General features: G+C 52.9%; 10 protein-coding genes across 10 annotated transcripts; 5 read left to right on the top strand and 5 right to left on the bottom strand.

Annotated features, from left to right (window-relative positions):
* Positions 1-371: 371 nt before the first annotated feature.
* Positions 372-891, top strand: QC761_709660 (uncharacterized protein; the record flags this gene model as incomplete). The annotated part of the gene is made up of 2 exons (XM_062882519.1): positions 372-410; positions 457-891. 2 exons carry the CDS (start codon positions 372-374, stop codon positions 889-891), a joined length of 474 nt encoding a protein of 157 aa, XP_062728570.1.
* Positions 892-1,883: 992 nt separating this feature from the next.
* Positions 1,884-2,564, top strand: QC761_709655 (uncharacterized protein; the record flags this gene model as incomplete). Its single annotated transcript, XM_062882518.1, has 1 exon — positions 1,884-2,564. One exon carries the CDS (start codon positions 1,884-1,886, stop codon positions 2,562-2,564), a length of 681 nt encoding a protein of 226 aa, XP_062728569.1.
* A 3,418-nt stretch (positions 2,565-5,982) lies between these two features.
* On the bottom strand, positions 5,983-12,013 carry YTA7 (TAT-binding protein-like protein 7, AAA ATPase; the record flags this gene model as incomplete). The annotated part of the gene is made up of 3 exons (XM_062882517.1): positions 11,659-12,013; positions 8,413-11,551; positions 5,983-8,346 (listed from the first exon to the last, which is right to left on the bottom strand). Exons 2-3 carry the CDS (start codon positions 11,443-11,445, stop codon positions 5,983-5,985), a joined length of 5,397 nt encoding a protein of 1,798 aa, XP_062728568.1. The 5' UTR covers positions 11,446-11,551; positions 11,659-12,013.
* Positions 12,014-12,807: 794 nt separating this feature from the next.
* RPA49 (DNA-directed RNA polymerase I subunit rpa49) lies at positions 12,808-14,652 on the bottom strand (the record flags this gene model as incomplete). The annotated part of the gene is made up of 3 exons (XM_062882516.1): positions 12,808-14,075; positions 14,135-14,448; positions 14,508-14,652. 3 exons carry the CDS (start codon positions 14,650-14,652, stop codon positions 13,242-13,244), a joined length of 1,293 nt encoding a protein of 430 aa, XP_062728567.1. The 3' UTR covers positions 12,808-13,241.
* Positions 14,653-15,364: 712 nt separating this feature from the next.
* On the bottom strand, positions 15,365-15,734 carry QC761_709630 (uncharacterized protein; the record flags this gene model as incomplete). Its single annotated transcript, XM_062882515.1, has 2 exons — positions 15,365-15,539; positions 15,664-15,734. The coding sequence occupies 2 exons, from the start codon at positions 15,732-15,734 to the stop codon at positions 15,365-15,367; spliced, it is 246 nt and encodes an 81-aa protein (XP_062728566.1).
* An 819-nt stretch (positions 15,735-16,553) lies between these two features.
* Positions 16,554-17,684, bottom strand: QC761_709620 (uncharacterized protein; the record flags this gene model as incomplete). Its single annotated transcript, XM_062882514.1, has 3 exons — positions 17,429-17,684; positions 17,289-17,367; positions 16,554-17,232 (listed from the first exon to the last, which is right to left on the bottom strand). The coding sequence occupies exons 1-3, from the start codon at positions 17,460-17,462 to the stop codon at positions 16,554-16,556; spliced, it is 792 nt and encodes a 263-aa protein (XP_062728565.1). The 5' UTR covers positions 17,463-17,684.
* A 40-nt stretch (positions 17,685-17,724) lies between these two features.
* On the top strand, positions 17,725-19,116 carry QC761_709610 (uncharacterized protein; the record flags this gene model as incomplete). Its single annotated transcript, XM_062882513.1, has 3 exons — positions 17,725-18,081; positions 18,138-18,337; positions 18,451-19,116. Exons 1-3 carry the CDS (start codon positions 17,985-17,987, stop codon positions 19,114-19,116), a joined length of 963 nt encoding a protein of 320 aa, XP_062728564.1. The 5' UTR covers positions 17,725-17,984.
* Positions 19,117-19,207: 91 nt separating this feature from the next.
* SWC5 (swr complex subunit) lies at positions 19,208-24,025 on the bottom strand. The gene is made up of 2 exons (XM_062882512.1): positions 19,973-24,025; positions 19,208-19,917 (listed from the first exon to the last, which is right to left on the bottom strand). Exons 1-2 carry the CDS (start codon positions 20,299-20,301, stop codon positions 19,260-19,262), a joined length of 987 nt encoding a protein of 328 aa, XP_062728562.1. The 5' UTR covers positions 20,302-24,025; the 3' UTR covers positions 19,208-19,259.
* QC761_709590 (uncharacterized protein) lies at positions 20,933-21,973 on the top strand (the record flags this gene model as incomplete). The annotated part of the gene is made up of 2 exons (XM_062882511.1): positions 20,933-20,988; positions 21,049-21,973. 2 exons carry the CDS (start codon positions 20,933-20,935, stop codon positions 21,971-21,973), a joined length of 981 nt encoding a protein of 326 aa, XP_062728563.1.
* Positions 22,329-24,077, top strand: QC761_709580 (uncharacterized protein; the record flags this gene model as incomplete). Its single annotated transcript, XM_062882510.1, has 1 exon — positions 22,329-24,077. One exon carries the CDS (start codon positions 22,329-22,331, stop codon positions 24,075-24,077), a length of 1,749 nt encoding a protein of 582 aa, XP_062728561.1.
* Between the last annotated feature and the right edge of the window lie 78 nt (positions 24,078-24,155).

Here is a 24,155-nt window from a genome sequence, read left to right as displayed (position 1 = left end):
CACACTTTGATCAGGCGGTCAGCTCGTTTCATACCGGAAACACTTTGTCCTTCCAACCGAGAGGGGTTGTCTGGTGTGGGAGCTTGGAGGGGGGGGGGGAGGTGATGCTGTATGTCACAGATGCATACACATGTAATATAAGACCCCACAAATATGGGAGCGCAAAGGGACTTTTGTGTGAACGGGACACAAAGCGGGTTCTGGGATGATTAATGAAAGGGCCTTTTTTTTGGGCATCCTTGAATCGTGTGAGAAGGTGTATATATACTCCCATACCTCCTCCTCGTCCTTTGAACCCCATCATCACCTACCTATCTATCTCATCCCATCATACACATTCAACACCGAGCTACACCAGTCTGTTCTTCAGGATGTCTCAATACTTTCGCCCCAACGAGCACCCCACCGGGGTAGGTTGTTTATTTCCAATCATGTTGATATATGCTAACAGAATAGCACACCTCCCTCCCTAACACCACCACCACCTCCACCACCGAACCCACCACCACAACCACATCCCCCGACCAACCCTCCACCCGCACCATCACCACCCCCTACTCCACCCTCGACCAAACCACCACCCTCCCCACAACCTCTGCTCCAGCCGAGACCTCAGCCCCAGAGACAGTTTCCGGGCTGGACCAGGCACACGTTAAGCGGCCTAAGCTCACCAGTGAGGAGGATGAGGAGGGGGCGGAGCTGGAGGGAGGAAAACAGAAAGATGGCAGACATGAGGGGGGGAAATTGGGGGAAAAGATCGAGGGACGGATTTGGGGGGCGGTGGGAGGGGTGTTTGATGATTTGAAGGGGGCTGTTGGGCAGGGGGGGGAGAAGGAGGGTGAGGAGGGGAAGGAGGGGAAGAAGGGGTTGGGGTTGCTGTGGAGTTCTTAGGGTTGAGGGGGGCGTGGTAGGTTGGAGGTGGTGAGTGGTAAGTTCAGGTGAGAGATTTCCCAGGAAGGGCTCCCCGTGTGGACCTCAATGGCTTGCGATGAGGGAATTGCAAAGATGGTTGCTGGACAAGTGGAGGCAAAGCTGTCGTGGCAGCTGATTTGGGTTTGTGAGGGTGAAGATAACATTTGCTTTGCCGGTTGGAGGGCTTGGAAAAGGAGGCTTTGGCTGCTGGGTCTTGCTGGGTAAGTGGAGGCGAAGCTGTCATGGGGGTTGATCTGAGTTGTGAGAGTCAAGATGACGTTTTGCTTGCTGGCCGGAGAGCTTGGAAAAGGGGCTTTGGCTGCTGATTTGAGCCGCAAATGGGAGGAGATCGTGGCCTGATGGGAAGATGTGAATCAGATAGGCGTAATCTAAGTTTTGTTTAGGGTGGTTAGACTTTGGAAGGTTTTCTTTATTCAAAGTATGATTTTGTGAGGTTATTTATGTATACCTATTAATACCAGCCTCACTCTGGGCCACTCGCTCTCTTTACCACTCCCACTCTTCGCCACTCTCACTCTTCGTCTCTCTCACTCTTCGTCTCTCTCACTCTTCGTCTCTCTCACTCTTCGCCTCTCTCACTCTTCGTCTCTCTCACTCTTCGTCTCTCTCACTCTTCGTCTCTCTCACTCTTCGTCTCTCTCACTCTTCGTCTCTCTCACTCTTCGCCTCTCTCACTCTTCGTCTCTCTCACTCTTCGTCTCTCTCACTCTTCGTCTCTCTCACTCTTCGTCTCTCTCACTCTTCGTCTCTCTCACTCTTCGTCTCTCTCACTCTTCGCCTCTCTCACTCTTCGTCTCTCTCACTCTTCGTCTCTCTCACTCTTCGTCTCTCTCACTCTTCGTCTCTCTCACTCTTCGTCTCTCTCACTCTTCACCACTCTCGTCACATCCTCGTCGTCACCACCACTCCAGAGACTCAGCAAAAACCATCCATTGGACTCAATCATCAAAATGTCTAACCACTTGCCAACGACCTACTACCGGCCCAGGATCGCCTCTGATCCCGCCGTCGTCAAGCGCCTAGAAGCGCAGTTCCGAGATATCAACTGGGCGGTGTACACCAGACGCATCGATTTAACCCACAATGAAGTGGGCTTGAGGATGTGGAACTGGGCCAATTGGTTCAAGCAATGTGCTGAAGCGCGCGGGGAAGCCATCAACTGGTCGCAGAATCCGGCCTCAGATGGAGGCGTCTTCGAAGACAGAGCCACTCCTGTCAGTGGACCCTTCGAAGAAAATTACGAGGCCACAGAAGCCCTCAAGGAGGACATGGGGGGATGTGGAACGGACGTGGAGAACCCCAATAAGAGCATCGAAGAGGCCATGGTAGACTTGAATAAGACTCTGGAGAACTTGAATAAGACGATTCAAGATTTCAACAAATGGATGCAAAACTCGCTGAGGGATACGAAAAACCTCGGTAAACAGGACAAGCCTCCCACCTTCAACTTTTCTTCCACCATCACAGGTGGAATTTCGGCTGTTGGTACACAGATCAACACACTGAATTTGACAGTGAAAGCTGAAAGTCCAGCTTCTGAGGCGGGTTTGTCGGTTCATGATGCCCCCAGAACTAAAGGCTTAGCGGAGGGGAAGCCAGCCGCTTCTTCTGGGCAGCCTTGGGGTCCTTGAGGAAGGGTAGAAGGATGGAGACATTTTTGGAGGATTGGTTAGTGATTGTGAATGTGGTTTTTTCTTTTTTTTTTCTTTTTGTTTTTTTTTGTGTAGGAGATATTGGTTTGGTGTGGATGTTGTCATGGATGGCAATCTCAGTTAGGTTTGGGCACGTTATAGACAAAGGACTGGAGATTGCTGCCGAGAGATACACCCCTAAAGTGGAAGCTTAGATAGGTATGGTATAAATATCACCACGATTTTGACTCTAACCCTCACCCCGCTCCAGGTGAGCATAGTACGGTAAACTCAACGCTGGTTAGAAACTCGTGCAAACAACCCAACCTTGTCACCCATTGAATCAAACGCTCTGTTATCCTGAGCACAATTTAACTCGTGCACGCCATAGACAGAAGAATAGAGACTGCGGCAAAATATCAAGTCCTCAAAAGATAGGTATAATATAATGCCTTTATTTAGCCCACAGTGTGTCCCGTTATCAGACTAGAACACAATCAACTTCCGAGCAACCTGTCAGCGAATACTTTACTCTCTATACTCTTGTATATTATTCCCAGCACCTAGGTAGGTAGTCATACAGGAGAGACTGGACAAGACATATGATACAACCTCTTCGCAATCATGCCATCAAGCTGGAGAGCTGCTTTGAGCACCTAATCACTGGAGGCCCTAGATCTACCACCTTTTCAAAACGATACGGTCTCAGGTGTTTCACCTGCGGTGGCCTGGCCATGAACCTGATGGCGAGTTGTCATTTACCGAAAGGTTGGACCTTAAAGAAGGAGAGTATGGGACTGAGTATTTCATGTATCTATTATTTTAAAGTCGAAAATTCCAGGTTGGTATGGGAATGAATTGGAAGTCGTCTACCTACTTCGACTGTGCCGTGCTTTTGGTGTCCAAGTCTTCAGAGAAGTGCTGTAGCAACCAGGTGCTTGACAGCCTTCCCACTCTCACGTCCTAGACAAAATAGCCAGTCATGAAAATCAGTTACGTGTGATGACGGTTGACCTATACCATTCTGGTGAGGAAATAGGTTTGTTGACTATCGTTCAAGCCTTTTTTTTTTTTTTTTGGCGTGTGGACTATATCCCGCCTGTTGATTAGGGTATCCTTTGGTGCCTACTAGCTCCCATTTAAGGCTTCTTGACCATCTTTGAATGGCTTCAGACTAAATATCAAGTGTCATTATTTTACCTATCAAAAGGGGAGTCCGCTGGATGATGTAATTCCAGCAAGTTGTCCAGTGGCCAGCTAGGAGTGGTGCAACGCCGGTGTGTCAATGACCCACCAAAACTCCTGAGAGGGTATTTATACTTCTCAACCAAAAACATTACACTTGTTCCTCTTTCCCCTGTGCTTCATCACGATCGAACTCGTCTTTATACCTTACTACTGGAAGCTGACCACTTTCTCCATCATGCCAAAAACCGCTTGTCGCGGTCATTGAAAGATGGGACAGGGGATGGGACCGGAGGCAATGAACTACCTGTCCTCCGTAGTCCTGCAAAGGTACTTCGATGCCACATAGAGTAAATTCATGACCGAAAACCGCAATCGACTCCCGCTTTGCACTCAGACCGAAAAAAAAGCTGATCTCTACCATTCCTGGGCTCACTACTGGCTTGATTTCTCTGGACATTCAATCGAGCGGACCAAGCACTACGAGACTGCGAAAAACACCAAGACCGAACATGAAGCCAACACCTGCGGCTTAAACGACCCCTTCTTAGTCGCCAAGCTACATCAAAAGATCAAACGACAAGTAGAACTCATTGAACAACTCGAAGACCTGGTCAACAAGTTTGAGCCGGCTTTCTCAGCTGTCACGACAGCAGGAGAGGATTCCACCTCGACTCTCACCCGGATTGCAAACACCAATATCTCTCCTTTCACTGGCAACCAGGCCAGCACACCGACCACGACCGCAACATCAAGTCCAATTCCCACGCCGGCCACCTCCACCGCGTCCACCCCGACACTCAGCCCGAGAACCGACATGTCAACTCCCACGCCAATGATCCCCCCCGTTCACCCTGACCATCGACACAACCGCCACCCCTAACAGCACCCCGTCTTGCCCCGAGACCACCTCGGTCACCGTCCAGCCTGACCCCAAGACCACCTTGAACAACAGCCAGTCTCACCCGAAAACCACCTCAACCACCGTCCAGTCCACCCACAATTAAACCCTCACCTACCCCATCCCCAGCCGAACCAATTGTTTAAATCGAGCAGTCTGCTATTCCCTCTCGAGAAATAGTGCCATTTTTAAGTGCTCTGGGTGATGCTACCTATCGAGGTACAGCGGCGAGATCAACTACCGAGAGCACGGTGCAACAACATCAATAGGCTTCCGACAGCTAGAGGTGGGCGGTAAGAGGGGTTGATATGAGATGGGGGGTGGGGGGTGATGTGTTTTGTTGAGAGTTTGTGATGTGGGCTTGATTTATTAGTATGCGAATGGAAATGTAGAGAGGTTGCGAAGAAGGGATGGTTAACAGGCCCCTTCTCACTACCTATTTTTTTTTAAAGCAATGTTGACCATATTTCCAAGAGTCTGAACCGTATACTAAAAAAGCCCGTTGGCTACCTTCAATATCGGCTCAAGACCTGTTAACCCAGCCCTTGTTCCCAACCGCAGTCTCTATTTCGTTGGGTACCAAGGATAGACTTCTTATCTATTTACGCAAGCCCATGACACCCTTAAACTCGGCAAAGTTCTCTTAATCTTGTTTTCTTTCTTTTCAACTCTTGTACTCCCCTCCCCCTGTCTCTCTTCATAAACAACCCGCAATAGAACCAGACCGTAATACATGGGCTTTTGATCCTCAAGTCATTTCAAGGATTTCCACGAGCAAGTTTTGAGCGGCTACAGCATTGCATTCCCGACTTCCCTCTGGGAAGGTCTGATACCGACGACAGCCCTCCGGTGGACAAAAATATCCACATTTCACGACAGCAACCACCCCCCCGCCCCCCCCTTCACCCCCCAGGTTGAACTTCAGCTGTCCAAGGAGAAGGTCAATAGCTTAGGCAAAATCACAAAACCTCAGACTCAAAAGACCATAACTCAATTTCATCGATTCTTTTATTTCCCCCCCCCCAACTCTCTCTCTCTCTCTAAATAACCTAACAGAAAATGTCCCAAGAGACCAAAATATACACCCCTGCCTGACTGACATAACCTACACAAACTTGATAAGCCCCCAACGCCGAAGCAATCCCCATCAACAACGACAGCAATGACAGCAACCCCCCCCCTTTCTTTGAATTCTTCTCAATGCACTCGTTAACCACTACAAGATCAAATTTTATACCCCCACCAAACTACCATAAAAAGAAAAACCCACGCTTCCCATCCCATCCCATATTCCCCCCCATCATAATACACAAAACCTGCCTAACAAAAAGTTCACCGCAAATAAAACCACCCCTCCTGCTCCTTCTCCCCCCGCGTATTCCCCACCAACCCCAACCCAGCCCAAAACCCATCCCCCCCTCGTCCTTGCGAACTCCCCTGACTTGGCCTCCCACCGCCCTCCACACTCTCCAAAACCTTCTCCTTCCCCTTCCTCTTCTCCTCCTCCTCCTCCTCATCCCTCTCCTCCTCCACCAGAACCCCCTGCACAAACTCGATATCCCCAATCGCATCATTAAACACCCCCGCCACCCGGCTCAGCACCGCCATCCTGTTCCAGTCGTGCCTGCTCTGCCAAATCTCATCCATCAGCTCCCGGTAAATCTGCTCCAGCTGTTCAATCGAACACCCCGCTGTCCTGTCCGCCAGAATATCCAGAAATTCTGACAGCCGACCCTCGTGCAGGACAGGTTGCTGAGATGAGTGGTGAGATCCCTTTGATCCCGGGGTGGGAACACCCGAGATGACGGTAAGGGGTCCGGAAGTGGTTGTTGTTGTCGTTGTTGTTGTTGTTGTCGTCGAGGGGGTGTTTTGGGAGGGTTTGCCACCGCTAGAGGAGGCATTCTCGTCGTTGAGGATGTTTGCCAAAGGTGCTGCCGCGGCCTTTGGCGCGGGTTTTTGCGACGAGGTCGGGGAGCCTTGTTCTGAAATGGTGACACGGTTGACGTTGGACAAGGGATGGGAGGGCGTTCGTTGAGCTGTGACCTGCGGGACGCCACCCCTAGGTTGGAGAATCCCTTGTGCTATGCCCGCTGCCTGGGAGTGCGCCCAGGCTTGGCTGCTTGATGATGAGCCTTGGCTGTGGCTTTGTCCAGCCAGGAACCCGCTTGGGTGGATGCTTTGAGACTGTGTGTCTTCCAGCTGGGACGTCTCGTCAGGGTTGTTCTGCCCCGTAGTGCCGTTGGTGTGTTGTGTGCTCCAGTTGTTGGAGTGGTTTGTCGACTGGTCCGACGTCTTGGTCGTCGAAGCATCATTCAATAATGCCGACGGTGACATACCCGGCGGAACAGAGGTGATAGCAGACCGCTGCGACATATTCCCCGCCGTTGCTCTCGCCGAATCACCCAGCGGACCCCCAACATTCCTAGGCATGGGCCACTGCAGCGGCGAAATCAAATCCCTCCCAGTCAATGGCTGAGTATCCTCATCCATCCCACCCATCTGCACATCCCCATCACCCACCTTCGACGCCGGCGTGCCGTTCGTCAACGGCCTCGACTGCGTCGAATCCCCATGGCCCCTAGAAGGCGGACTCAAAATCGGCTGGAACCTCGCCGCCGTCGTCCCCGCATTGCGCGAAAGCGGCAAACCAATGCCCACGGGCCCCTGAGAGTCACTATCCCCATCACCCGGAATATCCGACTGGATCAGATCAATAACCGAGTGAACAACCTTCCTCTTCCTAGCCTTCTCCTCCGCCTCCCTGACCCTCTGCAGCTGCCTCTCGTAAATCTCGTCAAACCTGATCCCCTGATTCGCCAGCGAGGTGCTGATATCATGCACATCCACCTCGACGTTAGTCCTCAGCTCATTGGCCTTGAGTGTCCTGTCCTTGTCACCAATATTCTTCGCATCCAGATAAAGCCTGTTGATGTCCTTGTAGAAATCATGCGGCCGGGCATAATACCCATTGGCAAGCCTCTCCTCGATGGTGGTGGTCTCCAAATTGTAAAAAAACTTGCCCGTGGCCGTGTCCCTGATGCCCTCAGTGCCCTCCTTGTCCCGTGCAATCTCATACGGCCTGTGCTCGCCCTCGGCAAGATCAGGCCGGACAAAGTTGGGATCCTGCTCATCAAACAGATACGCAATCTGCTGAAGGGGAATGACCGGCTGCCTAAACTTCCGATACTTGCGGTGAATCTGATCCATAATCGGTTGCAACCGCATTTTCAAAAGATTGAGGTGGTGCAAGTCAGCCTTGCGCTGAGCCTTGATCTCTTCCTTGGTGAGGGTCCTCGGTGGTGGAGGGGGGGCAACAGGGAGCTCTTCAATAACCCGCTTCTTGCGGTTGGCAGGGTCGGGGAACTCGTGCGGCGACTTCCTCAGGTGAACAAGCAAGTTCTCAAAGAACTCGAGGCGGTACGATCTCTCAGGAGGCTCAATCACGGCCCGATTCTTCTTGGAGAACCCAAACAGCTTGACCAAAAGCTCTGGATCAAGTAACTCAGGAGTGCACTCGGCAGTGCCCAACAACAGAACCGGGTCCGACGGCGGGATGCGCATGATAAGAGTTTTGAACATCTCAACAGCCACCTCCGGTATGCTGCGGAACCAGAGATCAACATTAGGAATGAAGATAACCGCCGGTTTGTGCCTCTTGACCTCGACAAATCGGCTGGCAATCACTTGCTCAACAGGCTACCAACAGTTAGCAATCATCCCTTCACATCATCCTAACAAGATAAAAAAAAAAAAAAAACTCACCCTTCCATCCCCAAGTAAGCTCGACACATCCATATTCTCAACATGAACCCCCTCCAAATGATGCAACATGGCAGCCGCCAAATAATTCTGCCCCATCCCTGGCAGCCCCGAAATCAACAACCTCGGCCTGAAAACTCTCGACCTTCCAAACTCAGCATGCGCCGCCTCCCGCGCAAAACCAGTATCCGCATCGGCATAAGGCTCATACATGGCCTCCTCCAACGCAGTGATCTTCTTCTCCCGCGGCAGAATATTATCCAACACCCCAATCAAAGCCTTGTGCTGGTTCCTCAGCAGCGGCTCAATCGTCCTCGGGAGCGGCACCGCCGACGACGAAGTCGACCTCTCAGACGAGGGAATCATCTTCTTGACCGAAATCATAAAATCCGTCGCCGAAATCGTAATCTTGGAAGGGTCGACAACAAGCTTCTCCTTGGACGAGTAGATTTGCGGGTAGGTCCTCTGGATGGCATTCAGCGCAGCCTCGGTGCAGAGCGCTCTCAGATCAGCACCTCCGTAACCCTTGGTGTTTTCCGCCAACGCCCTCATGAACTGCGGAGACAGACCCCAGTCCTTGGTGTGAATGTCCAGGATGGAAAGTCTGCCTTCCAAATCAGGTAGAGGAAAGTAAAATTCTCTGTCGAAGCGACCAGGTCGGCGAAGAGCAGGGTCGATGTTGTCTGGTCGATTGGTCGCACCAATAACGATAACCTGACCACGACCATCCATACCATCCATCAGCGCCAACAACGTCGACACGATACTGGCATGGATCTGCTCCTGCTTGCTGGACCGCACGGGCGCGAGACCGTCGATTTCATCAAAGAAGATGATGCTGGGTTGTGTCCTCCTCGCCTCCTCAAACAGCAACCGAAGTTGCTTCTCGGCCTCACCCACCCACTTGCTGAGGGCATCAGCACCTTTTCGCATGTAGAAGCTGATCTTGCGGCCTCCATGACCGACAGAGTTGGCAAGCGCTCTGGCAAGGAGTGTCTTACCAGTGCCAGGCGGACCATGAAACAGCACACCTCTAGGTGGCGTGACGTGGAACCTGGTAAAGAGCTCAGGATACAGCAGCGGAAGCGTAACCATCTCCTTCAGCTGGTCGATATGACCCTGCAAACCGCCAACTTTGCTAAAGTCGACGTTCATATCAACACCGAGAGGATCGGCGTCAGCAAACGCCTTTTGATTCTTGACCTTGCCGACTTGGGGAGTCACGCCCCCAACACCTCCAGGCCCATCATTATGGGAACCGAGAGGGTTGAAGAGACCGACTGGTGGCGCGGCAGAAGTAGGCGTCATGCCGACGGTACCGCCAACGCCAGAGCGCATGTTCATCTCGTCGTCACTACTGTCAGAGTCTACACCACCGGTAGCTCCAGTGCCCCATGGTCCGTTGAGTAGGGAACCAGCCCCACCACCACCGCCGAACGGACCAAACGTAGTGTTGAGAGCACGCTCCCAGGCTTGAGTGCCGCCGCTCTTGCCACCTCTGCGGTTTCTGGCAGGCGTGACAGCTGGCTCGGCATCATCATCCTCAACCTCGAAAGCAGCAGGGTCGATGGCAGGTATGCTGTAGTTGACCGGCTTTGTGCGACGCTTCTTGGTTTCCCGTTCCTCATACTGGATGGACGGTGATCTGCGACGAGTTCGGCGGGGCCGTGATCTACTACTTTCACGCAGCTCCTCCAGCTCTTCGGCCATCTCATCCTTGTCGAGTTCGATTTCTTCGTCCCCCGAATCTCGCTGGTTGCGACGGCTCCGTCGACTCGCAGCTCTAGAGCCGCGACCACGACGAGGTGTGGGAGTGGACTCATCATCCTCATTGGGTGCCTCCTCATTAGGAGCCTCTGACGCAGACATGTGATCGGCAGATTCTTCACCAGGTTCGAAGTCGCTACTAGGCTCTTGCAAACTTTTCTTTCCACGAAGGCGCGATTTTCGTGTAAGACGGCGACTCCCTCCGACGGTCTCCGGTTCTGGTTCCGCAGCCTCCTCGGCGGGCTGTGACGCAGCTGCTCGCGCACCGCGTGTCCTTCTGGTGATTGGAACATCGTCGTCATCGTCATCTTCATCATCGGCTGGTGCGGATGGCGCGGCAGATTCGGCGGCCTCTGCAGGTTGATCTTCCATCGGAGCATCTTCATCTTCTGGCTGGGCTTCTGGGACTTCTGGCTCGACATCACCACGAACTGGAGATGGTTCCTCTCCCCGACCCTTAGTCACGGACTCTGCCTCCTCTCCTTCCATAGTCGCAGCAGGTTCCTCGTCCTTAGACTCGCTTTCTTGCGTTGCTTCCTCGATGGTGGGCTGGGGTGGCTGTTTGAGGCCTTTACCAGCTCCGCGGTTTCCGCGAGTCGCACGAGCCAATGCTTCTGGGCTCTTGCTCCTAGAGGCTCCCCGAGCTGGCTGTGCGTGTCTCCCAGAGTTGGTCAGCTCAAACAGTGGCTCCTCGGCCTCCTCGGTACGGGCGCGAGTTCGGCGCGTTGGATGAGCAGGTGCCGGCGGTGGCTTTGATGGTGGCTCCTCCTTTCCACGCTTGGATGATCGTTGTCCTTGTGCTGTCTTGAGCACAACAATTCTTGATGGCTTATTGGCCGATTTCTTTGGGGTTTTCTCCAGCTCGCTGGCACTGTCACCGGATTCCTTGATCTCCTCCTCCTCTTCAGCGCTGCTTTCTCTGTAGGATTGGTGCTTCACCGCAGCCTTCCTCGCGCGGCGACCGGCGGCATTGGTGGGCAAATCTTCGTCGGACTCGTCTTCGTGGTCATCATGGTCATCGTCGGCGAAGGAATCTTCCAGGTCGCTATCCTCCGGCTCATCATCATCTTCAATATCGGACCCTCTGTACCTGTTGGATCGCTTGCCGCGAGCGCCTCCTCCTGTTTTCTTGGTCCTCGTCGACCGCGACTTCTTGGCGCTTCGTCGTGGTGCTGGTGCGTCCTCTGTTGGATCAAAGTTCTCGTCCTCCGAATCCGATTTGTTAGGGTCGAATCCGTCGAGGGGATCGCGTTTGCGCTTTGAGGGCATCTTGACGGTTCCTCTTTCGATGGGATGGGATGACGCGAAAGGCCAAAGTTTGATGGTACAATGGTACAACAAGGGTAACGTGTGTCGTAAATATCAAGACTCGAGACTGGAAAGGTATGCGGTTAGTATCAAGCAAGCAAGATACATGCGCTGATGTAGGATGCAATCGGCACGAAGCTATGACTTCGATGGTAGCAAGGGAGGGATGCTCACGTTGTTCGCTCAGGTCTCATCAATTCATAGGCGGCATGAGCGATCAAATGGGGTATACAGAGTTGGTGTAAGTGGGAAATTCACGACTGCGGCCTCTTGGACATGGGATGAGGCAGAGGTGGTCGTGAATGGGCAATCGCTTGGAACTTGCAGTTGGTTGAGGTAAGCTGAGCTCGTGATGGATGATTGATGGCGACAGATGCATCGATGGATGCGACGCGAAAAAGAAAGAGGTTGTCGTCCCAGCAATTGGTGATTGTCGCGAACGGAGCAAGACGGGGAGGTGTGTCTGCTCTGCTTGGTGCAGAGTTGATGGTGGTGACGGGACGAGCACTCTGCTTGCTCTTGGATTTGCCCGTGGCGGGTTAAACCAGTCTGAGTGCAGGAAAAACGCACTTGCCAGGGCGGAGGTTCGCGTGTTCTGCCTTTCGCGTGGTGCCCGGTTGGCTGCTGACACGGCCATTCAAGCCAATCAGAAGCCACACAACAGGGAATGAGTGGAGTCAGAGGCCCCTGCAGGCAGCAACCCATTGTGAATCACTTCAGAAAAATGGCAGTTAAGAAGCGCTGTGCAGTCAGGTCGACGCGTCGCAATTAAAATCATCAATTGTGCTCACCAGATGCATCAAGAGCAAGATGTAATGGTTTGAATCAGCAGCGCTTATTATGCTGTCTATTTTGATTGTTTCTACTGTCTCTCATTATCAATATACGATATGCCATAGCCAACCTCCAATTCAACAGCTTCACAAAAAGAACGCGTTTTAAGCGCAGTCAGACGTGTCCATCGCGACAGTTACAATGTCGTCATGGGATCGAGTGTGCAATTGAGAAAGGGTGGTTGCGGTTGTGTGGAGAGAGAACCCGACCAGATTCCCACGTGGCAGTCGATGTGTGCGGCTCAAGACTCGCCCCGACCAGCACCCGACCAGGGGATCCGGTCGCCGATGAACTGCCCTGCCCCGTTGGCTTTTGCCTGCCGTGGACCAGAGTCTGTGTGAGCGGTTGAAAGCGCAGGGTTGACTGGGCTTGGCCACTCTCTGCTTGGGAGGAGGTGACGGAGAGGGGGAGGGGTCTCTCCTCTGCTTTGCTGGAAAAAGGGGGAGGGGGGTTGAACAAACACCGTCCTTGCTGGGTGCACCCCGCCTTCTCACCCCTTTGCATATTACAAGCAACCAGAGCTACCTGCAACCGGAAGAGCGTGCAACACAGATATATGTCTTTGCAGAGACGGCAGAAAGATAGCTCTAAACTTTATTTCACTTGTTTGTTTGCCACATTTGTGACTCAACTTTAGACTAACAACTCCAACGCTGTATGTAGCATCCCCTTCTCTACCTTTCCGCCTGTTTCCGTCTGCTGAGCTCAGGGTTTTTGGTGATGTAAGTCCTGGCTTGTTATTTGTCAGGCTCACCACCGCTCAAGCAGAACTGCCCGTCAAAATGTACCTCCACACACTCTCCTGACCAGTCCAAAATACGCCTAGCAACATAATTTTCCCAATCCAGCGCCTGATTAAAAGCAACACTGTTTCGTTGCACCCCAAGCAATCTCCCATCACCGCACCGCACCGTTTCTTCTCATCATCTCCGTGCCCCTGACCGAATCCTGGGGAACACCAGTGGCAGCTGCAACTTGGCAATATGCTTCATGACGCCGCCAGCTTTGGACTGCTTGACCCGCGCACCCACCTCCATGAAGTACTGGGCAAGCTGCTTCTGCTCCAGCTTGAGATCCTCTCTCAGGTCGTTTATGTTGACCTCAAAGTTGTCAATGATGCTGGCAAAAACACAGCAGTGCGTCATGAGCAGCTCCATGTGCTCCTTGCGCATCACACCATTATCCGAGAATTTCCGACGAATATTCTCAATGACCACCTCGGGCGCTGGGGACAGAAGCTCTCGCAGCTTGTCCCTCTTCGCAATGGTCTTGGTACCACGCTCCCTGCCCTTCCCGGTAGTGACCCAGAGGATGATGACCCACAACAGATATCGCAAAACCTGCAACCGTTCCTTGTCCTCCTTGTTGGCTGCCACACGCGCAATGCGGTGGGCAACAAAACGCGAAGGAACGTTGACAGCCTCGTTGTTGCGAACAGCTTCCTGCCAATCCATGACCGGCACCGCGTTGAGAATCTCGGATCCGATGATCTCTCTTGGGATGTACACATCCTGGATGTGCTCGGCATTGTAGTTGCCCTTGGGCACTGGTCTGACCTGATCGACAGCAGCTTGCAGCTCCTCCTTGGTGGCCGATTTGGCGAACACCTCCTTGACATTTTGCAACATGGTGTTCTCGGCTTGTCCCAAGTTGTCGGTCGAGGCCATGATGGCATTATCGGCGACGGACTTGAGCGCCTTCTTGGCCTTTCTAGTACCGAACTCTTCGCCGAGCGCTGTTCTCCTCTCGTAGTTGGTCTGCACACAATGGTAAGCCTTGGTGAGCACCAAACCAGCTCTTCCATAACAGAACATACCTGAGCAGCACTCTCCTCCCCTGGTTCCTTGCGCTCCTCTTGTTGCGCTCGAACCTTGTGTCGCACCATCATCTTCTTGGCTGAAATGATTTCGATTTCCTTGGTCTTTGGATCCACAATGGCGAGATAGTGATTGAGCATTTGCTCGGTCTCACGGGCCGTGTAGTCTATCGATACGTGTGTGGAGGAGTGGAGAGCCATCTCGGGCGCTTGGGGAATACCGCCGCTCTTTCGGCGCTTGTTGGCCTGTGGGGGGACCTTTTCGTAGACATCAAATGCGTGCTTGTCGCGGAGAAGGAATCCTGGTGTTACGGCTGGTTTACCAAGTCAGCACAGGTCTCTGGAATCAGTCAAAAAGCGCAATCGTCCATACCTACGACAGGAGGCGAAACCTGCGGCGTGTGGACTTTGGTTATTGAAAACTCCATGGCGGCACCGGCGCCCTCAGACTTCTTCTTCTTGGACTTTGAAGTGTCATCCTCGGCTCTCCTTCTCTTCTTTTCGGATGGGTCGCCCATTTTGACTGTGTGGAATTGCGAATTTGGGTATAACTTCTCGGTTCGTAATCGCAAGGTGGTGGCAGATGGAGCACGGAGGGTGCAGCGGGCAACTTTTTTCTGCCGGAAAATAGACCCGCTGCGGGTTCACCGCTTTCAAAAGTTCCAGGCTTCCCCACACCCATCACCCACCATGACGAAATGCAAAAGTCGCTAAAATACTGGGGTGGGCTCGAGTGAGCTTGAGCTTCAAGTGAACTGGGAGCTTGGGCTAGTTGCTGTAATTATTCGATCTTGGTGAGATTAGCTACGCAGAGGTCTGGAATGAAAATACCATAGTCGGCGCATAGGACTCGAGCTACTTTGTTCGGCCAGACAGACCGGGTCGAGTCGCAGTATCGTGGCAAGTTTACATTCACCACTAATGGGTCTTGACAGCTGATTTAAGGTAAAACATGAAAGCAAAGTTCGCTGCGACTCTGGCAGCGAAAAGTCAAGAAAGCAATAACTAGGGCACACGACTGAAACACAATTTGATCACACGAGCACGCGACAGTAGAGCACAAAGAGTTGTTTCTCAAGCTCGAGATATGTCAATTCTTGCAAACCATAAACCCCAATCTGCAGTCCTATGAAATAGCACAAAGCTTGCCCAATGTTCCATAAACGCCCATATTGTCCTCTCAACCTATGATTGGTGTGCAACCAGCCATATTCATTTTTTCATGATCCATCAGACCTCCGCGCAGTGAATGCCATTGTTGTAAAGTGTTGTCCCGGGGAGAACGTGGTTGCTGAAGACTCGGGGTGGTTGCCGAGACCTGTTGGCCCACTTGACGACGGGCAGAGTCAAAGAACGGTTTGCGTCGCCGTGGTAGTCGAAAGGGACGACCAAGGTGCTGAGTTCGCTGATGGCCCAGGTTCAATTGTTACTGGGAGACTGATTGAGGTCGAGAAAGCGAGTCGTTTATTTGCTGTGGGTGACTGTCAGTAGCTGTAGTAGACCAGGGATGGGTGGATTGTGCGACTTACGATCTGGCTCTCATCTTTCTTCTCTTGCGCTTCAAGCGTCTAACTCTCTTTTTTCTCCACTTCGCTCTCATCTTGACTGTTGGTGATGTGTTGATTAGCACAGGAAGGCCAGAGGGTGTTGTTGTTGTCGAAGGGCACCTACATGTTACTTCGGAGATGAGTGATTGCGTTGGTGATGAGGGAAGAAAGAGGATGCTTTTTCGGGAGGGGAAGTTGACTTAACTAGGTAGGGCAAGGCAGGGCAGGAACCCTGTGGGGCAGATCAGGTGATTTCTTTGAACAGGGCCCAAGCTCCCTTCCCGTCTGTGCGGGGTGCTGCGGGAACTGCTCTGTGGTGGGGGACAACTCTGGTCAGCTGCCAGCAACGAGCAGTGGCGGACGTCATTTCGGGTCACTTTGCTCACCCTTCCTTGTTGAACAGCGGCAGAGATGAGATGGACGGATCTTCTCAATGCCCAAGAAGGACTTCTTTGAAGTGAGAGAAGCATTTAGGTGACTCGGTACAGCTCCTTGACAAGCCTAGCGCTGGACATTGCGTCCAGAGCTAATTATAAGATTCTAACGTGCAGCTTTTGCATCCATATAAACAGCAGTTCTTCGTTTAAGTTTGAAACCTAAGCACATGTCTTCGCAACTGTAACCAAGCATATGAACAGTCAATATATGTTTTCAACGTCTCATCACAAGCCTGAAATGACCTCACCCTCCCAAACACGACCACCGCAAGAAACCTTTGCTGATGCAGACCAGGACGGCACCGCCCTGGCCAGGAAAGTGCACACAATAGACGGCAGCTGATTTCAGTAGGTCTAAAGAGTACCTGGCCATGGTGACGCTATCCAGCCCAGCATCACCAACCAAGCCCTCCTCCCCATCCGACATCACCACACCTACAACTTCGCCCCATTCTCCTTCCTCCAAAGCTTCCCCCACTTCGGATCATCCCCATTAGCCAAAACCTCCACATCCCTATACGGCAACCCCAAATGCTTGTAAACAAAATGGAACCTATCACTCCCAAAAAAGGGCTCCCCCTCCCCTTTGTCGTTCGTAACCCATATCCACGGCGCCCCAAAAGCCCCCCTCTCCAACGCTTCGCCAGTCGTCTTCTTCAGCTTCCCTTTAAACTCTTCTGCTTGAGCCCCCTTCATAATCTCCTCCACCTGCTCCGCACTAAACAACTTCTTCTTCTTGTCATCATTCGCCGTAGGACCGGAGAACCCCTCCGGCACAGCCAACAGCGTTGACTTGAGGTTTTCAGGGACAGTAAGGTTGAGATTGGGAGGTGACCAAAAGATGTGGAAGAGGTAGAGGAGGGTTTGGTCGAGGGTTTCTGGGGGAAACTTGGTCTTGATGCAGTGCAGGGCACGAAGGGGAAGGATGGTTTTCCCGTTTATAAAGAGGTTTTCCGGGAAGGTGATGTTGAGGGGACTGCCATTGGGGTAGGTGCCCTGGCGGGCGATGGAGCGGGCTGCGTCGAAGGGGCCGTGGGCGGCTTTGGCGGGGAGGGTCCAGGGGGGTTTGTTGCCTGTTGCTTGGTTGAGGGCGCCGAGGAAGGTTGGGTGGAATCTGGCGGGGGGGTGTTTAATAAGGGAGGGGATGAGGGGATGGGAAAGGGGACCTACTCGACGGTTACACCGTGGGAGGCGAGGATGGGGCGGTTGCGGAGGAGGTCTAGGTATGCGAGGTAGGAGTATAAGGAAGCTGTATGTGATGGTGAGTGATTGATATGAGGGTGGGAAGGGGTTGAGGGAGGAGAACTGACCTATGTCAAGATAGCAGTCGATTTTACCGCCCATCTTGACTGTTTTACATGGGTATGGTACAATGAAACGCTTCAATAATGATACAGACACGCACAAACACACTGATATGTAAACATTAGATATAAAGATGAAAAGCAATGTGAAATAGGAAGTTGGAGGTTTGTATAAGATGCCTGGGACATTCCCCAGGTTCCCCCCGCATTGTTCAGGGGGTGATGGTTCTGGGGAAGCGTGCCAAAAAGGGGAAGGGAACGGTGCCACTGCCTCGGCTCAGCCGCCCCACTGCCGGCCGGGTGCCTTTGTGAACCCCCAGCCTTTCGTTGACAACTTCATGATCAGTAATCCCATCAAGATATCTTCAAACTAGGTGGATATTGTCAAGTAGAACTTGCCGAAGATTTCGGTTATGTAACTTTGATGAAGTTGTATTTATTGAGTTGCTTTTGATGGTTCTTGTTGTGCTTTGACCTTCACTCGCGATCTCACCACTTACACGCCCTCACGCTCAACAGCTCGGCACTTACACCCCTGACCCATCCCTTCAATACCACCAAGATGTCAACATCGACCAAGCCCATAGCCGTCGTAGTAGGCGCTTCAAGGGGCATAGGCCGTCAAGTAGCCATCGACCTCGCCAAAGCTGGCTACCATGGTAAGCCACACCACCACCATCAACGCCAGTAACACCACCACTAACACCCCCTCCAGTCATCGTCTCTGCAAAATCAACAACCCCCCTCTCCTCCCTCACCACCCTCTCGCCCTTCCCCCCCGACCCCAACTCCCCTCAATCAACCATCACCACCGTCGCCCTCGAGATAACCCAGCTCGGCCTCTCCGCAACCGCGATCCCAGTCGACACAACCTCCCAAACCTCCATCGAGAATCTCATTCACGATATCATCACTGTATGTTGTCCCTTCCCCATTTCCCATCACCCACAAACCCCCAACCACCACCTCTTCACCCCACCAGCTATTTCACCCTACCTCTCACCACATCCAAACTAACCACCCCCCAGTCCCATAAAAGACTCGACGTCCTAATCTACAACACCGGCGCCATTCACTGGGGCCCCCTCTCCACCACCCCCCTCAAAAAATTCCTCCTCCTCCAATCCGTCAACCCAACTGGCCTCTACATCACCCTCCACCACTCCCTCCCCCACCTCAAATCCTCCCCCCTCGGCGGCCGGATAATCGTCGTCTCCCCACCAATCTACTCCCGCTTCTTCCGCGGAAAAACCGCCTACGCAATCGGCAAAGTGGGGATGTCCGTCCTTGTCAAAGGCCTAGCAATGGACTTCGACCGAGAAGCCCTCCCGCTCCCTGACAAAAACCGCCAAAAAGGTATGGCCATCACCGGCATCTGGCCCGCCGTCGCCATCGAATCCGCCGCGACAGAACAGTTCACACGACGCGACCAAGAGTATAAACGGGATTTGAGAAAGCCTACTATTTTCTCTGACGCCATATTGGCAATCTTGGACGCGCCGGCGGAGAGGGTGAATGGGGAGTTGTTACTTGATGAGGATTTCTTACGGGAGGAAAGGGGTGTGACGGATTTTGGAAAGTACTCTCTGATACCGGGGGCGAACCCAAAGAGGATTATGCCAGAGGTGTTGCCTGATTTGAGGGTCAAGGAGCAGGATGATGAGGGGATGAGGATTGATAGTTCCAAGCTTTGAACAAAGGGGTCAAGATATGGTACGAAATGAGAACTGTAAATTGTGTGTTAGATATTATCCTAACCAACTTGAGGTGGGTATATATAAAACTCCTAAACGCCCTTGTAAAAAAAAATGATACAAAACAACCCCCCCACCTTCTCTTAAACCTTCCCAGCCATCCTCGCCCTCCTTGCCTCCTCCTCCCTCAACGCCTCGCTCCTCGCCAAAAAGTCCTGTCTGGCCGCATAAGAGTCCTTGCTCTTCCCCGCCAGCTCCAGCTCATCCTTGATCCCCTCCTTATCCACAAACCCAGCCCAGTCCATCCTGCTCTTCTCGACAGTATTCAACTTCTTGGCCTTGGCCGCAGCAGCCTCTCTCGCCTTGAGCCTAGATGCCACCCCCAAGTTAAGATCGCTTCTCCTCTGACCCGTCGCCGGATCAATCGGCATCACCGGCTCAAACACAGACCGGAAAGCCTTTTTGAGTTTTCGGGTCGGTTCTTCTGATTCGGTCGTGTCCGTCCTCCCGGCCTGTTCGGCGAGGTAGAGTTTTGCCTCTGCTGATTCCCGATGGACGAGTTTCTCTTCTGTGTGGACCTTGCCGGCAAAATTATACGTGCGTTTGATTTTGATGAGATCTTTTTCCGCGGCCGTTTCCTTAGATGGTTTTCCTGCTTCTTTTTCCTGTTGCTTTTCTTCTTGTGATGGTGGTGGTGATGGTGGTTGGGGTGCGGCGGCCTCGCTGGTCATTTGCGCCCAGAGGGCATCGACATCGATGGTTACCGGGCCGGTGGAGACGGCCGCTCTTTTTTCTGCTTTTCTGTAGTGATATTGTCAGTGATGAAAATGGCGGAGGGATTACCAGGTGGACTTACTCTACCGCACGCTGGGCTCTGGTCTTGATGAGCCCGCCCTCGCCTCCTTCGTCCTCGGCATCTTCTTTTGTTTGTCTCCTCTTTTTCTTTTTGAGACCCTTGGATATTATAGCTTCATCGCCCGAGTTTTCGAAACCGGCATCTTCTGCTGCATCGCCACCGGCAGGGCGTTTTCGTTTCGCGGTCGGTTTCGCAATCGCGTCTTCATCTTCATCGGCAGAAGCTGAAGATTCCTCTGCTGCTGGCGCGCTATCGTCTTCGGGGGCAAAGTCGGAGTCTTCTTCTGAAACATACTCCTCTTCGAGAGGGTCTACTTCCGGAGGCGCCATTTCGAACTGTGTATCTGCTCTTGAACTGGTTCGAACAATGATGGAAGGAAAGAAATAAAGTGGATCGCGTCCCAAGTTCCTCGGTTGCCTGCCGCGTTGTGCTCACCAACCGCGTGTCTTGGCGGTCGTAACGATGCCCCTCCCCCGCTTAGGTTTAACTCCGGGATTCATTCTCCTCAACAACATCGGCTGTTTGTGAAGAGCATCGGTTGCACATCATCTTACGTGGGAACGGCCTGGGGTTTCTAAGCGATAATAGCACTATCAGTCTTTCCTGGACAAGTGAACCCGGCTCACGGGTCCAATCAATACCGCTATCTCGAAGCTGGGAAAGCTTGTCCTGCCCGTCGGTTCCGACATGTGTCAAGTTGTCCAATGAGATGTTGCTGGTTAAAATGGTAGGGCGTGCCCCGCATCTTGAAGCGGCCAGTCGTCGTCTTGGATCCGCCATGGCACGACGTGTCCGTGGAGTGTAGTGATCACGAGTCCGGGGATAAGGCATGAAAGTTCCTGCGGTTTGTAGCATAAAAGGAGGGGTGGGTGGTGGTGGTGGGAACTGTTGTGTGAGTTAGAAAGAGGAGGTAGCTTCATCAACCCCCAGCTTCTCGTACGTTAGCCATCACATATCAAAATGTCAGCCCTCACGCCCGAACAAAAGGAGCACTTCCTCCAGCATGGCTGGGTCAAGTAAGCCATTGCCATGTCCTTTCTACTTGGCCCGTTCATTCCTAACTCCTTCCTCTATAGAATCGAGAACTGCTTCACCAGAGAGCAAGCAGAGACCATAACTTCCAACGTGTGGACTCGCCTGGGCATGGACCCCAACGACAAATCAACATGGCACACCCTCCGCACCAACATGCCCTCTCATTTTGACTTTGACTCGTCCACCTTTGCCCCCAAGGCCTGGGCAGCCATCTGCGAGATTTGCGGCGGGGAGGACCGCATCGACCCAGCATTCAAGTACTGGAAGGACTCCCTCATCGTCAACCTTGGAACTCCAGAAGGAGAAAACAAGCCTGTCCCTCCCGAAAACTTTCCCGAGTGGCATGTCGATGGGGACTTTTTCGTACACTACCTCGACAGCAGAGAGCAGGGTTTGCTTGTCACACCCCTGTTCACAGATATCGAGCATCACGGTGGTGGAACCTACATCTGCCCTCCTGCCATCCCCAAGATCGCAAAGCACCTGTACGAGAACCCAGCCGGTGTCTGCCCAAGAATGGAGCCCCGTGGCGCACCAAACTTCAACCAGCAAGAGAACCTGGACTGGTTCAACAACTGCGCCAAGAGCTGTGCTGGCGAACCGGGGGCGTTTGTCGAGGCAACCGGCAAAGTGGGAGATGTGTATCTGATGCACCCTCTCATGCTCCATGCGCCGTCGGATAACTCGCTCAGGAGAGTGAGAATCATCACCAACCCACCTATTGCGTTGAAGGAGCCGATGAACTTTGACCGGGACAATGAGGAGGAGTACAGTCTTGTGGAGAAGGTTACGTTGAAGGCGCTGGGGAAGGATCGGCTGCCGGGGTGGAAGATTACTGGGCCGAGAGAAGCAGTGACTCCGCTCAGGGTCAAAATCCAGGAGCAGATGAGACTGGAGGAGTTGAAGAGACTGGAGGCGTTGAAGAAGCAGGCTGAGCAGACCCAGACTGTTACTGCTGCTGCCTAAGACAAGCGGTGAAAGGCTTTGTACCCAAGTAAAGAGCAAGATAGTGTGTTCGCAGCAAATAAAATCAAACAGACTTAAAGACGGATAAGACAAGATTAAAAAGCGAAACCCAACCAACCCCTGAATGTCGACATGATCAAGATCGCTTGGCATTTTGAGATCGGATTGCGGGTGCTCCCGCCAAACCTGGCACCCCAGACGCTAAGACTTGGCGACAAGCACGCCAAGACGTTGTCAGACACGGTCCAACTTGAACGGTTAGATTTTAACATCCAACACCCCTCGCTTTCGACATCACACTTGGTCCTCACGTCCCCAGCTCTTCCACCCTGCTAAGCCCAACTACAGCCCAGAAATGGCCGACAGCGACAGCGACGACTACTGGGTCCAGGAGCCCGAGTTGGCTCCTAATGATCCCATGCGCAACTTCATGCCGACGTCGTTTGGCAAGACATCCAAAGAAGCAAACATTGCGGCGCAAATAGAGCAGACAAGAAGAAAGGTCGAGATACCGCAGAAGGAAATAAAAGAGAAGAAGGCCGCTTCTGACTCAGACAGTAACAGCGATTCTGACGACGATGATGATGACTCCGAGTCTGACGAAGAAGACGAAGCCGCAAGATTCCCAGTCAGCCACGAGGTTGTCTTTACCACCCACGACCGCGCCGTCACCAGCATCGCGCTCGATCCAGCTGGCGCGCGCATGCTGACCGGGTCACTCGATGGCACCATCAAGTTTCATGATTTTTCGTCCATGACGCCGACGACCCTGAGAGCGTTCAAGAGTGTGGACCCGTGGGGGAGCAACAAGTCGGGCTCGACAGATTCCCATCCGATCCAGCATATCGAGTTTAGTCGGCATTCGGGCGGCGCATTCTTGTGTGTCACTGCGCATCCACAAGCCAAGATTATGTCGAGGGATGGCGATGTCTTGACCGAGTTTGTCAAGGGGGATATGTACCTGCGCGACATGAACCACACCAAAGGCCATGTAGGTGAGGTCACGACTGGGACATGGCATCCGACCGATCAGAATTTCTGCATCACGGCAGGTTCTGACAGTACATTGAGAATATGGGACGTCAACAACAAGCGGAGTCAGAAGGAGGTTATTGTCTTCAAATCCAAAGCACCTGGGTGTGCTGGGCGGACAAGGATGACGGCGGTGGCATGGGGTGCTCCACCATCAGGGGGCGCGCCGGTCATCGTCTCTGCTGCGCTGGATGGGTCCTTGGTCATGTACAGTGGAAACGGGCCATTCTCACGACCAGCGGCGGAAATCAGAGATGCGCACAAGGCCGATACATGGACGGGCGGTATTGATATCAGTTCCGACGGGCGGATGGTGGTTACTCGGGGCGGTGATGGGCTGATCAAGCTGTGGGACACACGCAAGTTCAAGCAGCCGCTGGTCAAGGTTGAGCACCCTTCCACCTCTGACCGTTACCCCATGTCCAACATCAAATACTCGCCAGATTCTTCGTCCATCATCGCTGGTTCGGCATCAGGGCATCTTCACATCTTGAACCCCGGAAATCTCAGGCCAGAGCACGTCACACCTATCACACCCGGTGTCCCGCTCATAGTGGTAGACTGGCACGAGAGGCTCAACCAAATCATCACGGGCTCTGCCAACTCCGAGACACATGTTCTCTACAACCCAGAAAAGTCCCATCGCGGTGCCCTCGAGGTCATGTCCCGGGCCCCGAAGGTGCGGCACATCGACGATGACCCCTCCGCCATCATGGATCAGAGCTCGGGTATTTCTGGAGATGCCATCGTGGCACCAGGGGCTCTGGGAGGAACCAAACGGGGTGGTGTTACGGCGTCCGGAAAGTCGAGAGATCCGATGAGACCTCAGATGCAGACCATCACACCGTTTATGCGCAGCCAGCCAGACGCAAAGCATATTTCGGAGAATATTCCACTGAGCAAGATGTTGCACGAGGATCCGAGAGAAGCACTGCTGAAATACGCAGATGCTGCCAAGAAGGATCCCATGTTTACCAATGCGTGGGCAAAGACGCAGCCGGTGACGCAGTATGCTGAGACGAGTGATGGGGAGGGGGGGGAGGGGCCGGATAGGAAGAGGGTCAAGAGGTGAAGAGATGGGTAGCATGATGATTTATGAGCATTGTTTGAGACCGTACATTGAATAGTCAGATACCAAGTGAATTAATTG

The sequence above is a fragment of the Podospora bellae-mahoneyi genome, chromosome 7 (assembly GCF_035222275.1).
Source record: "Podospora bellae-mahoneyi strain CBS 112042 chromosome 7, whole genome shotgun sequence".
NCBI lineage: Eukaryota > Fungi > Ascomycota > Sordariomycetes > Sordariales > Podosporaceae > Podospora > Podospora bellae-mahoneyi.
Note: the sequence above shows the minus strand (reverse complement) of the source record. Positions and strands in the feature narration are given on the sequence as shown.